General features: G+C 53.5%; 1 protein-coding gene across 2 annotated transcripts in view; it reads left to right on the top strand.

Moving 5' to 3' along the window:
• GRIN2D (glutamate ionotropic receptor NMDA type subunit 2D) overlaps positions 1-13,659 on the top strand; it is a 53,871-nt gene that overhangs the window by 2,223 nt on the left and 37,989 nt on the right. Inside the window, exons 3-4 of one of the 2 annotated variants that reach the window (XM_034945775.4) lie at positions 2,814-3,304; positions 8,872-9,491. In XM_034945775.4, the coding sequence (XP_034801666.2) occupies positions 2,840-3,304; positions 8,872-9,491 (1,085 nt within the window). In that variant the 5' untranslated portion in view covers positions 2,814-2,839. Of the gene's footprint in view, positions 1-1,753; positions 3,305-8,871; positions 9,492-13,659 lie in introns of those variants that run through there. The other variant, XM_063600471.1, reaches the window with a different exon arrangement.

Here is a 13,659-nt window from a genome sequence, read left to right on the forward strand (position 1 = left end):
TCTCTGTTGGATGCTGTGGGGGGCAATGAAGACAGGGACACCCTAGGAATTTCTGGCACCCTCCTCCTCCTCCCCGCTTGGGGACAGGCTGTGCTATGTACAGGATCTAAGTGGGGTGACTAGGGAGGCCAGAGCTCGGTGGGGGGGCACCAGGATGTTGGGAAGGATAGGGTTTGAAACCATAAGGGGATCTTTAAGGGAGGACAGGAGCCGGAACCCGGACTCCTGGGTCCTTGGGGGAAGAGGGGAGCTGGGGACCTGGACTCTTGGTTCCTGCAGGGAGAGGAGGCTGGGCACTGGAGTTCCAGAGTCTTGGGGCAGGAGGGGCCTGGCCTCCTGGGTCCTGGGAAAGAACAGGACCAAATGCCCAGACTCCCAAGGCCTGGGGGAGGAAGGGGCTGCCAGAAGGACTCCTGGGTCTTTACGGGAGGAGGTAGGGGATAGCGCTTCTGTCTGAGGAAGGCAGGCTGGGAGCTCAGTCTCCTGAGTCCCTGACAGGGCAGGAGATGAGAGTCGGGGACTTTAGCCCTATGCAGATGGAAGTGGAAACGGAGGCTCATGAGGAGGTGGAGATGGAGGCGGGGGGGCGGGGGGTTGTCCAGAGGCTGGACTCTGTGATCCCTGAGGGCGTGGGTTCTGGGGGTTGGGCCTTCAGAATCCTGGAGGACTGGGGATGCCCCTCCTCAGGCCCTGGAGTGGGGGAGGCTGCTCTCCCTAATCCCTGTGGGAAGGAACTGAGCATGCAGCCCCCGTGAGAAGGGTGGGGCCGGGGGCTGCCCTCCTGGGCCTCAGTAGGGAGTGGGACGCGGGGTCCCTAAGAGCAGAAGCCAGGTAGGGGTGGGTCTGGGAGAGGCAGAGGAGGGGCTGGAGGGTGAGCAGCCACTGGGAATGGAGGGGAGCGTTGAGTGTTAACCCCGCGGGGGCCAGGCCACAGCTGTGGGTTATTTTGGGGCGGAGTGGGGGGGTTATTCTGAGCGCTGATTGAGCCAGCTGCTTGGGGAAGGGCAATGGAAAGGAGGAGCGAAGAGAAGCCAGGATCGGGGAGGGATGGGCATACTAGGAGCCCCCAACCCCTTCCCTGGGGAGACAGGGGCCCGAGATCTCTGGGAAGGTGAGGTGGTGGGCAGAGGGGACGGGCTGTGGCCTCGAGGCAGGGGAGGGGTGGTGGGCCTTTCCCCCGCCCTGGCTGTCTGTGGGGTGGACGAGGCCTGCGCTACCATGGCAACCGGACAGGAGCATGACAGCCAGGAGAGAACCCTTCCTTGTCTGGACCCTCACCCCTTCTGGAAGCCCCTAGTGCAGACTCCAGTCCTTCTCTGGGTACCAGGAGTCCAGACTCCCAGTGCCCTCCTCCCTCAGTCCCAGGCAGGACCCAGGAGCCTGGCTCCCAGCCCAACCACCCCAGGCGGCTAGTATTCAACAGGGGGCACAGGAAGAGAGCCTGTATTTCCTCTAATTTACCAAATTGCTCTGGGCTGGGTGCCAGGGACCCCCACACCCACCCCACCCAGCTCTCCACAGCTGTGCCCCCCAACCCCACATCCCAGATGGGGCCATGACTCCCTTGCTTTGAGAATGAGGGGATGGGGACAGGACTAAGGGGACAAAATGGGTTAGGGGTTGTGGTCAGGGTGAGGGGTAAGGTCATGTGGGGATTTTCTCTCCTTGGGGTGCCCCACTAATTTCTCTCTTTCTCTCCCCACACACCTGACCCCTTTTCCCTCTCTCATTTTTTCTCTCCCTTTTCCTCCCTTTTATTTCTGCTCCCTCCTGCCACTCGCCTTCCCCGCCTTACTTTCATGTCTGTACTGGGCACCTCCCTGGTGGGGGTCCCGATCTTGGCCTTGCTTCGCTATTTCTGTCCTCCTGTTTTCGCTCCACTCTGCCTGCCTCCCTCAATCTCAATTGTTTCCCCATCCTTCATGTGCGCGTGTCTCTTGGTGGCCTTGGGGTCTCTGTCTCCCTCTTCCTGCCTTGCTGTCTTCTTCTCTGTCCAACTTTCTTGCCTCGCTTATCTCTCCCGCCTTCCTGCATCTCTTCCCGCCTCTATCATCCTCTCCCTGGGCCTCCCTCATTCCTGTTTCTGTCACTCCGTCCTCTCTCTCTCCGTCTTCTCCCTGTCTCTGCTGCTTCCGTCTCTCTCCTTCTTCCTGCCGCTCTTTCCCTCCCCGTCTCCCTGGGCCTCTCTCTGCTCCTATCTTGATCCCATCTCTGTGGGTGTCCCCATCCCCACCTTGTCTATCTTCCTCTCTCTCCCCTCTTACCTCTGTATCTTCCTCTGACCCCATTATCCACCCTCGTCTTTGCGTCTCCCCCAATCCCATACTCCACTTCTTCCTATCTCTGTCTCGCCCTATCTCTGCGTCTCTCCCTGTTTCACCTCTTCCTCTGGTGTTTCTTCCCCACCTCTCCCTTCCACCTCCCTCTGCTGTGTCTGTCTCTCCCTCTGTCTCTGCCTGTCTCTCCTCCATCTCTCTCTCTCCGTCTCTCCCTCTCTCTCCCCTCCATCTCTCTCTACCTCTGCCCGTCTCTCCCTCTGTCTCTCCTCCATTTCTCTCTCCCTCTCTGCCTGTCTCTCCTCCATCTCTCTCCCTCTGCCCGTCTCTCCCTCTGTCTCTCTCCCATCTCTCTCGTCCTCCGTTCCTGTCTCTCCCTCTGTTCCATCACCCCGACCGCTCCCTGTCCTCCCCATCTCGGCGCCTGTCCCTCGCTGCATCTCCTCCTCTGTGCGTCTCTTTATCTCGTCTCCCTGTCTCTGCGTCTCCCGTCTGTGCCTCCCTCTCCTCCCCGTCTCTCCCGGCCCGGGTGCTCAGAGGCCGCCCGGCGGGGCCCGCAGGCGATGCGCGGCGCCGGTGGCCCCCGCGGCCCTCGGGGCCCCGCTAAGATGCTGCTGCTGCTGGCGCTGGCCTGCGCCAGCCCGTTCCCGGAGGAGGCGCCGGGGCCGGGCGCGGCCGGTGGGCCCGGCGGCGGACTCGGCGGGGCGCGGCCGCTCAACGTGGCGCTCGTGTTCTCGGGGCCCGCGTACGCGGCCGAGGCGGCACGCCTGGGCCCGGCCGTGGCGGCGGCGGTGCGCAGCCCGGGCCTAGACGTGCGGCCCGTGGCGCTGGTGCTCAACGGCTCGGACCCGCGCAGCCTCGTGCTGCAGCTCTGCGACCTGCTGTCGGGGTTGCGCGTGCACGGCGTGGTCTTCGAAGACGACTCGCGCGCGCCCGCCGTCGCGCCCATCCTCGACTTCCTGTCGGCGCAGACCTCGCTGCCCATCGTGGCCGTGCACGGCGGCGCCGCGCTCGTGCTCACGCCCAAGGTGCGCGCGACCGGGGCGGGGCGGGGCCACAGGAGGGGCGGTGACAGCCGCTGAGGGGCGGGTCTGGGACAGCCAGCGGGGGCGGGGCCTAGAGGGGGCGGGGACTGTCCTGTGGGTCCGAGTCTGGGACAAGGTGGGCCCAGATGGTAGGCAGGGCTTAGGGCTAGATTAGAGGCGGGGCTGACTTGGAGGGGGCTGGTCTATAGGGTAAGCTGGGCCTTTAGGGTCAGAAAGAGGCCAGTCCTCGATGATCAGAGTATAGGGAGGACGTGGGCCCATTCATTGCAGGTAAGGGTCTGTAGTAAAGGCGAGTCGAGGGAAGGGTTAGGGGCTGGGAACGAAAAGGGACTAGCCCCAAATGGCAAAATCTGAGGGAGGGGTGGGACCTAGGATCAGCACAGGAAGAAGTCAGTTGAAAAGGAATGGGCCTGGGCGCGGTGGCTCACGCCTGTAATCCCAGCGCTTTGGAAAGCCGAGGCCGGCGGATCACTTGAGGTCACAGGAGTTTGAGACCAGCCTGGCCAACATGGTGAAACCCCGTCTCTACTAAAAATACAAAAATTAGCCGGGCGTTGTGGCGGGCGCCTGTAATCCCAGCTACTCGGGAGGGTGAGGCAAGAAAATTGCTTGAATCCGGGAGGCGGAGGCTGCGGTGAGCCGAGATCGTGCCACTGCACTCCAGCCTGGGCGACACAGTGAGACTCTGTCCAAAAGAAAAAGAAAAGGAATGGAGTTCAGAAAGAAAGGGGCGAAGTCTAGTGGAGAGGTGGCAGCTAGGAAGTATCAGAGGTATCAGGTACCAAGGACAGAGTTTGGGGAGGCGTTCGGCCGGTTGAGCATAGGGTCTAGAAGTCAGCCAGGGATGGAGGAGCCATCTTCTAAGTGGAAGAGTCGGAAAAGAGGAAGAGTCATTAGAGAGAGGAGGACGGGCAAGGGGTAGAACCAGGAAGCAAGGAATTGAGATTTGGTGCGAGGCCAGTCAGGGAAGGAGTGAGTCAGAAAAAGGGGGCGGGGCTAGCCAGTTGGGGGCGGGGCCAGCGAGGGGCGGGACCTAAGCACTCTAATAAAGGGGTGGGTCTAGGGAGGAAGCCGGTCCTGAGAGTAGGGTTTGAGAAGCGGCATACCCCGCTGTGAGTTGTGGAAAGCGAGAGTCCAGAGGATGGGCAGGAAGATGAAGGCTTATGGTGGAGGCCGACCCAGCCAATGAGAGATCAAAGCCAGGAGCCTGCTGGGAAGGGATGGTAGAGGCTGGAGCTGGCCAGAGCCTGGAGAAAGGCCTGACTCCCAAGGGCACAGAAGGGGCCAGTTGTAGCGGACCTCTGGTAGAGAAGGAGAGAATTGGACCAAGCCTGCTCTGTGGATTGAGAATGGGTCAGCTAGGAGGTGGGGCCTGAGAAGGGGCGGGGCCTCTCCAGAGGTGGGGCCAGCGCAACCCAGAGGTGGAGCTTCATTCAATCTGCCCATTCCCTGCTGTGCGGGCCTGTGGCTGTGTGACTGCATCACTGTTGTATGCAGAGGCTCGTAGTCCTCTCCTGTCCAGAGCATTCTGGGAAGGACCTCTGTCCAACTTTCTTGTTCTCCTTGGCATGGTACTTTTCAGAGATTTGTAGGTAGATGCCCTGGGAGGCGAACTTATTTCTTAACTGCCACTTCCAAGGCATACTCAAAAGACGTGATCCCTCGTGCCTTCATTGCTGCTGAGAAGTGTGGTCCTCTCTGTTTCATTGTCCGCTGGGCACTGCGGTCAGCTCAGTGTACGCCCATAGCATTCTGGGAAATGTAGTCCCCGTGCTGCCCCTGGATGGAAGAAAGAATGATTTTCACAGCTCCATCTGTGCCCCACTGAATGCTGGGAATGTGGTCCCCTCAGCACACCTCCACCTGCTGAAGGAAGAGGTTCTCCTTGCATTACAATAAGACCTCATTTCCGGCCAGGTGCACTGGCTCACACCTGTAATCCCAGCACTTTGGGAGGCCGAGGCGGGCGGATCACCTGAGGCCAGGAGTTTGAGGCCAGCCTGGCCAACATGGAGAAACCCCATCTCTGCTGAAAATATGAAAATTAGCCGGGCATGGTGGCGCATGCCTGTAATCCCAGCTACTCAGGAGGCTGAGGCAGGAGTAATCGCTTGAACCTGGGAGGCGGAGGTTGCAGTGAGCCGAGATTGCAGTGAGCCGAGATCTTGCCACTGCACTCCAGCCTGGGGGACAGAGTGAGACTGTTCTCAAAAAAAAAAAAAAAAAAAAACAATAAACAAAAAGAACTCATTCCCTCAGGACAGCTGCAGTATCCCCTATGCGCCTAGGGAGAAAGCCCACTTGCTGTTCTCATTGCATTACAGGAAGATTTATTGAGAGCTGATTCTGTGCCAGGGCTGTTTTAATTCCTAGGGAATACAGTTCTAGAGGGGGGGAAAAAAAAGAGAGGGAGACAAGGTCCCTGCCTTATAGAGCTTGCATTTTAATGGTGAGACAGACAAAACCAGTAACAGTAAAATCCGGCTGTCCTGGAGGAAATCAACACAGGATGTTGTAATGACTGAGGATGGAGTTTCAATAGATGGCAGTCAGGGGAGGCCTCCCTGAGGCGGTGACACCTGAGCTGGAGGTGTCAGGTGGAGGTCTGGCATGGAGGAGGTAGGGAAAAGTGTCCCCAGGAGAGGCAACAACAAAGGACAAAGCCCTTGAAGCAGGAAGGAGCTTGATGTATTTGAGGAAGAGCAAGAAGGGAGTGTGGCTGGAGCCCACTGGGGGATTGGGGTGGCAGGAGATGAGGTCAGAGAAGCAACAGGGGCCAGTTCACGCAGGGCCTTGGGGCCACAGTGAGGACTTTGGCTTTGATTCTGAGGTAGAATCACTGGAAGGTTTTCAACTGAGAAGGGATGTGATCCAATTAATATTTTGAAACAATCACTCTGGCTGCTGTTTGGAGAATAGACTGGAAGATGCAAGATTGAAAACAAAGATAGGCTGGGCGCAGTGGCTCATGCCTGGAATCCCACCACTTTGGGAGGCCAAGGCGGGTGGATCACTTGAGGTGAGGAGTTTGATACCAGCCTGGCCAACATGGTGAAACCTCCCTCTACTAAAAATACAAAAATGAGCTTGGCATGGTGGTGCATGCATGTAATCCCAGCTACTTGGGAGGCTGAGGCAGGAGAATTGCTTGAACTCAGGAGGTGGAGGTTGCAGTGAGGCAAGATCTCGCCACTGCATTCCAGCCTTGACAACAGAGCGAAACTTGAAAGAAAGAGAGAAAGAGAAGAAAAGAAAGAAAGAAAGAAAGAAAGAAAGAAAGAAAGAAAGAAAGAAAGAAAGTAAGAAAGAAAGAAAAAGAGAGAAAAGAAAACAGAGATGGGTGGGAAAGTTGTAGATAGCTGGGCAAGAAAGGGTGACAATGAGAGTTGTGACAGTGATGGCAGTGAGGAGTGGACAACTGGAGCTATCTTTGAACGTAGAGCTAAGAAGACTTGGAGATGGCTGAATGTGTGAGGGAAAGAAAGGGAAAGGATGATTTAGGTTTGGGGCCTGAGCATCAGGGTGAATGAGAGAGAGAGGAAAAAAAAAGGCAGCTGCTCTTTATTCCTTTAGCTTCTTTACTCCTTTACGAGAGAGAGAGAGACAGAATAGGGAACAGTCTTGAGATAGGGGAAAGATCGAGCAATCTGTTTTTGACATGCTAATTTTGAGACACCTCTTGGAAATCCAAGAGGAGATATTGAATAAAAAGGAGGATAGGGGCCAGGCGTGGTGGCTCACACCTGTAATCCCAGCACTTTGGGAAGCCGAGGCAGGCAGATCACTTGAGTTCAGAAGTTCGAGACCAGCTTAGCCAACATGGTGAAACCCTGTCTCTACTAAAAATACAAAAATTAGCTGGGTGTGATGGCATGCACCTGTAATCCCAGCTACTCAGAAGGCTGAGGCAGGATAATTGCTTGAACCCAGGAGGCAGAGGTTGCAGTGAGTGAAGATGGTGCCATTGCACTCCAGCCTGGGCAACAGAGGAAGACTCTGTCTCAAAAAAAAAAAAAAAAAAAAAGGCTGGGGGATAGATTTGTCTGGAGCTCACACGAGAGGTTGTGACTGAGGACAGGAGCCATTAGCATATCCAGCACTGTTCAATAAAACTTTCAGCAAAGATGAAGCTGTTCTATAGCTGCTCTGTCCGATTTGAAAGCCACAAGCCACATGTGGCTGTTGAGTACTTGACAAGTGGTTAGTGCACCCAGAAAACTAACTTTTAAATTCTATTTAACATTTTTTTCCTCTGGTCCTTGATTCAGGATAAATTTTAGTTAATTTTAATTAATTTTAATTTGAATAGCTATGAGTGGCTAACAGCCACCCTATTGGATAGCATGGGAGACAGTATTTAAACTCATGGGCCTGGTTGAGATCACCAGGGAGAGAGGAATAGAGAAGAGAACACTAAGGCACTCCTAGTGTTTAGAATTTAGAATTCTGGCTGAGGAAGAAGGGCCAGCAAAGGAGGCAGAGGAAGAGGTGACAGAGAGGTAGGAGGAAAACCAAAGAAGGGAAAGGACATTCTGCAAAGCTTCTTCCAGTAGGGAAATACCATCAGCACCCTCATTGCATGCTGGGAGATGTAGTTTCCTCACTGCCTTCAGGGAACCAGTCCCTCTCAGTGGCTGCTGGGGGCTGTAGTTCCCTTACCGGATGCTGGTTGTATTAATGACAGTGATGTTAGCTGCTGGAACAGATGAACCCCCAAATCTCAGTGGATCACCCAACAGGAGATTGTTTCTCATTCATATAAAATCCAGGCCAGGCACAGTGGCTCACGCCTGTAATTCCAGCACTTTGGGAGGCCGAAGCGGGTGGATCATCTGAGGTCAGGAGTTCAAGACCAGCCTGGCCAACATGGAGAAAACCCGTCTCTACCAGAAATACAAAAATTAGTTGGGCGTGGTGGCGCACGCCTGTAGTCCCAGCTACTCGGGAGGCTGAGGCAGGAGAGCTGCTTGAACCCGGGAGGTGGATGTTGCAGTGAGCCGAGATTGTGCCATTGCACTCCAGTCTGGGCAACAAGAGTGAAATTCCATCTCAAAAAAAAAAAAAAAAAAAAATTCCAAACAGGTGTTCCTGATTGGAGGTGGCTTTCCTCCATATGGTGACTCAGGGTTTCAGGCTCTCACCCTCTTGTGGCTCTGTAATCCCCTTTAGAGGACTAAGCTTCAAGAGTAAGGTTTTATTAGGCTGGGCACGGCAGGAGAATCACTTGAACCCAGGAGGCAGAGGTTGCAGTGAGCCAAGATCATGCCGCTGCTCACCGGCCTGGGCGACAGAGCAAGATTCTGTCTCAAAAAAACAAAAAACAAAAAAAAAAAAACAAAAAACTAAGGTTTTATGGATGAGTCTAGAATAACTCATCACGTGGCTAAACCTAATCCAGATCTAGCCATGTGCCCCAGGAGGAAAAGGAGATGGGTTTAGTGAACCTGTCGAGTCAGTCTGCCATATTGGGAGCTGTGGTCCCCTTATTCATTGCTGAGAAATAAGGTCCCCACATCGGCAGGCCTGACATCCTCCTCCCTCCCTGGCAGGAGAAGGGCTCCACCTTCCTGCAGCTGGGCTCCTCCACCGAGCAACAGCTTCAGGTCATCTTTGAGGTGCTGGAGGAGTATGACTGGACGTCCTTTGTAGCCGTGACCACGCGTGCCCCTGGCCACCGGGCCTTCCTGTCCTACATTGAGGTGCTGACTGACGGTAGTCTGGTGGGCTGGGAGCACCGCGGAGCGCTGACGCTGGACCCTGGGGCGGGCGAGGCCGTGCTCAGTGCCCAGCTCCGCAGTGTCAGCGCGCAGATCCGCCTGCTCTTCTGCGCCCGAGAGGAGGCCGAGCCCGTGTTCCGCGCAGCTGAGGAGGCTGGCCTCACTGGATCTGGCTACGTCTGGTTCATGGTGGGGCCCCAGCTGGCTGGAGGCGGGGGCTCTGGGGCCCCTGGTGAGCCCCCTCTTCTGCCAGGAGGCGCCCCCCTGCCTGCCGGGCTGTTTGCAGTGCGCTCGGCTGGCTGGCGGGATGACCTGGCTCGGCGAGTGGCAGCTGGCGTGGCCGTAGTGGCCAGAGGTGCCCAGGCCCTGCTGCGTGATTATGGTTTCCTTCCTGAGCTCGGCCACGACTGTCGCGCCCAGAACCGCACCCACCGCGGCGAGAGTCTGCATAGGTGAGTGGGGCTGGAATGGGAGGGGTGTGGGAGGGCTCCCAGAGCCTAACTACCTCAGTATTCACTGAATGAGTGGCTCAAATGGGCCACATCTGCTCTTTGAGCCTCAGTTTTCTTTTCTGTAAAGTGGGTGCAATTGGGTCTCTTTTCTGAGGTTAAATCAAGTAATTTGGAAAAAGCACCTGAGATAAAGTGAGTGTATTACTATATTTCATGACTCTAAGATGCATAATGTTTCACATTTTAATGTCTTTGAAAACGAGATGTGTCTTATAATTGATGACTTATCATGGCTTAATTGGCAGCACTTTTGTCTTTCTTTGTGGTACATCTTATAATTGAGAGCATTTTAGATTTAGTCTAAATACCTAGACTATAAACTGAGCTTCAGTAGCAAAAAAGACCCAACAATCCAGTGGCCCAGATGAGGTCGAAGTTTGTTTCTCTCTCATGTAACAACCCAGAGAGGAGCATTCCTGGTTATCAGGAGACTGCTGTTCCATGTGATCATTCAGGGACCCGGGATTCTCCCACACTGTTACTCTGGCATCTCTGCATGGTCGAAGTGGGTCATAGGGATGTCTGAATTGTAGCTCATGAGAAGGGGAAAAGAGAGGAAGTGGACAGCAAGCACTTTCCTTTTGAGTAAGTGAGGCAGAAAGGACATACCTCATACCTTACTGTTGAGAACGTAGTCATATGGTCAGGGCTGGCTTACTGGTTGTTGACAGTGGTGTCCATTCTGATTGGCTGGACGTCTATTGGAATTAGCTAGACGTCTATTCTGATTAGCTAGACGCCTATTCTGATTGACTAGACGTCCATTCCGATAGGCTAGACGTCCATTCCTGGCTAGACGTCCATTCTGATTGGCTAGTGCCTGTGCAGCGCCTATTGCTAGATATTTTGAATATTACTCCTGCACATGGCCTGGCCAACTGCAAGGAAGAGTGGGAAATGTCAGTCCTAGCTGAACAGGTGTGTGCCCAACTTACGCACTATTATTTTAGAAGAGGCAAACAGAGTTTGTTGGAAAATAGCATCTCCACGGTAGGAAGCTCTGGGAGTGGAAAAATTGATAAGTTTGGTGACAGAACAGTGAAAAGAGAGACCTTTAATCCTGAACGAGGATGGGGTGAATTTGGGAAGAGATGATGGTTGGGGAAGAAGACCTAAGAGAGGGTAATTGAGAACTGGTGACTTGGGAATCAGGATCCCCGAAAAAGAGGATGAGAAAAGCATCCCTTCTTCATAAATACTTACTGAGCACCCGCTAGGAACTAGGGCTCATGCTGGGCGCTGGGAACATAGATGAATAAGACCATGAACTTATTCTTCAAAGAACGCAGGGTCCTGTAAGAGTGGCAGACAGGGACGGGGATAATGGCAACGCAGCATGATGCTTGCAGTAATGGAGGTCATGCGGGCATGGCGGGGGCACTGGGAGGGGCACTGGCTAAGCCAGGAGATTTTCGGATGCATGAAGCGGAGTCTCACTGGAGTTTCCTTAGGGAAAAGGGGGTTTATTGGAAAAATAAACACACAGAGGAATTAAAGCCAGGAATTGAGGCTAAGCCTGGGGCCAGCTACTCTTTCAGCTCTTTCTGGTTCTTTCTTTTTTTCTTTTTCTTTCTTTCTTTTTTCTTTTTCTTTTTCTTTTCTTTTTTTTTTTTTTTTTGAGATGGAGTCTCACTCTGTCGCCCAGCTGGAGTGCGATGGCGTGATCTGGGCTCAGTGCAACCTCCACCTCCCGAGCTCAAGCGATTCTCCTGCCTCAGCCTCCTGAGTAGCTGGGGTTACAGGCACGTGCCACCATGCCCAGCTAATTTTTTTTGTATTTTTAGTAGAGAGGCCATGTTGGTCAGGCCAGTCTCGAACTCCTAACCTCAAATGAACTGCCCACCTCGGCCTCCCAAAGTGCTGGGATTCCAGCCGTGAGCCACCGAGCCCAGCTCGTTCTGTCTTTCTTATTCTATGCTTTCTCCCTCCCTCCCTCTGTCCATTTCCTCCCTCTCTCTCTCTCTTTCTCTTTGTTTCTCAGGCTTGCCTCTCCCAGACGCTGTTCAGTTCTTTACCCAGAATTTCTTCTCCCTCATAACTTCAGCTCTTGCTGGTCACAACTCATCCCTCCAGATTTCATAGCAAAATGTCATCCCAAGAGAAGAAATGTATTAGCCTCAGTCTGCCTTCCAAACCAGGTTGCACAAGTCACAAGTCAGCCTGTGGAGTCAGGAAGGTTTCTAGGAGAAGGTATCTGAGCTGTGACCTGAGGGATGAATTGCTCATTGATTCATTTATTGATTGAAACGCCCTTTATTGAAAGTCTGCTATGTGCCAAGCATTGCTTTAGGCACAGGGTGTATATAGTGTTAAATAAGGTCCCTGCTCTCTCAGAGCTTACAATCTGATAAAAGAAATGCAATGAGCAAATAAGTAAAGAAAAGGAAATATCAAGCAGGCAATAACTTCTGCTATGAAAATCAAACTGGGGAATGTGATAAGAAATGCATAGGGGGCTATGCTAGGTGGGGTGGTCAGGAAAGGCCTTTCTGAATAGGTGAAATTTGGAGGTTAAAAAACATGGATAGGCCGGGCTATGGCTCATGCCTGTAATCTCAGCATTTCGGGAGGCTGAGGCAGGAGGATCGCTAGAGGCCAGGAGTTCCAGGCCAGCCTGGGTAACATAGTGAGAACTCCATCTCTACAAAAAATTTAAAGATTAGCTGGGCGTTGGCCGGGCGTGGTGGCTCACACCTGTAATCCCAGCACTTTGGGAGGCCGAGGCGGGCAGATCACAAGGTCAGGAGATCGAGACCATCCTGGCTAACAGGGTGAAACCCTGTCTCTACTAAAAATACAAAAAATTAGCCAGGCGTGGTGGCGGGCGCCTGTAGTCCCAGCTACTCGGGAGGCTGAGGCAGGAGAATGGCATGAACCCGGGAGGCGGAGCTTGTAGTGAGCCGAGATCGAGCCACTGCACTCCAGCCTGGGTGACAGAGCGAGACTCCATCTCAAAAAAAAAAAAAAAAAAAAAAAATCTGGGCGTGGGAGTGTGTGCCTGTAGTCCTAGCTACTTGGGAGGCTGACATGGGAGGATCACTTGAGCCTTGGAGATCGAGGCTGTAATGAACTGTGATCTCTTCACTGCAGTCCAGCCTGTGCAACAAAGTGAGACCCTGTCTCTAAAATAATTTTAAAAATTAAAATTAAAGAAATAGGTAGGCAAGGTGTGGTGGCTCACACCTGTAATCTCAGGGCTTTGGGAGGCTGAGGTGGGTGGATCACTTGAGGTCAGGAGTTCAAGACCAGCCTGGCCAACACAGGGAAACGCCATCTCTACTAAAAACTACAAAACTTAGCCGGGCATGGTGACAGGCACCTGTAATCCTAGCTGCTTGGGAGGCTGAGGCAGGAGAATCACTTGAACCTGGGAGGCGAAGGTTGCAGTGAGCCGAGACCACACCACCGCACTCCAGCCTCAGTGACAGAGCAAGACTCTGTCTTAAAAAAAAAAAAAAAAGAGAGAGAGAAAGAAAGAAATGGATAAGGCGAAGGAGCCAAGTATTGGAAGATCTCAGTGAAGGGAGAGGGAACAGCAGGTGCAAAGGCTCTGGGGCTGGAACTGCCTTGTCTTAGTCTGTTTTGTGTTGCTATGACAGAATATCATAGGCTGGGTAATTATAATGAACGGAAATTTGTTGGCTCTTGGTTCTGGAGGCTGGGAAGTCCAACATCAAGATGTCACCGTCTGATGGGGGTCTTCTTTCAGCATCATTACATGAGGGAAGGCATCACATGGTAAAAGGGCAAAGAGAGGAGTGGGGGAAGATCAAGCAAACCCACTCCTGCAACCACAGCATTAGTCCATTTGTGAGGGTACTGGAGCCCCATGACCTAAATGCTTCTTAAAGGTTCCACCTCCTAATTCCCAATACCATCACAATGGCAATGGCAATTAAATTTCTTTTTTTTTTTTTTTTTTTTTTTTGAGATGAAGTCTCACTCTGTTGCCCAGGCGGGAGTGCAGTGATGTGATCTTGGCTCATTGCAACCTCCACCTCCTGGATTCAAGCGATTCTCCTGCCTCAGCCTCCGAGTAGCTGGGACCACAGGTGCCTGCCACCACACCTGGCTAATTTTTGTATTTTTGTAGAGATGGGGTTTCACT

The sequence above is a fragment of the Pan paniscus genome, chromosome 20 (assembly GCF_029289425.2).
Source record: "Pan paniscus chromosome 20, NHGRI_mPanPan1-v2.0_pri, whole genome shotgun sequence".
In the NCBI taxonomy this organism is placed as follows: domain Eukaryota; kingdom Metazoa; phylum Chordata; class Mammalia; order Primates; family Hominidae; genus Pan; species Pan paniscus.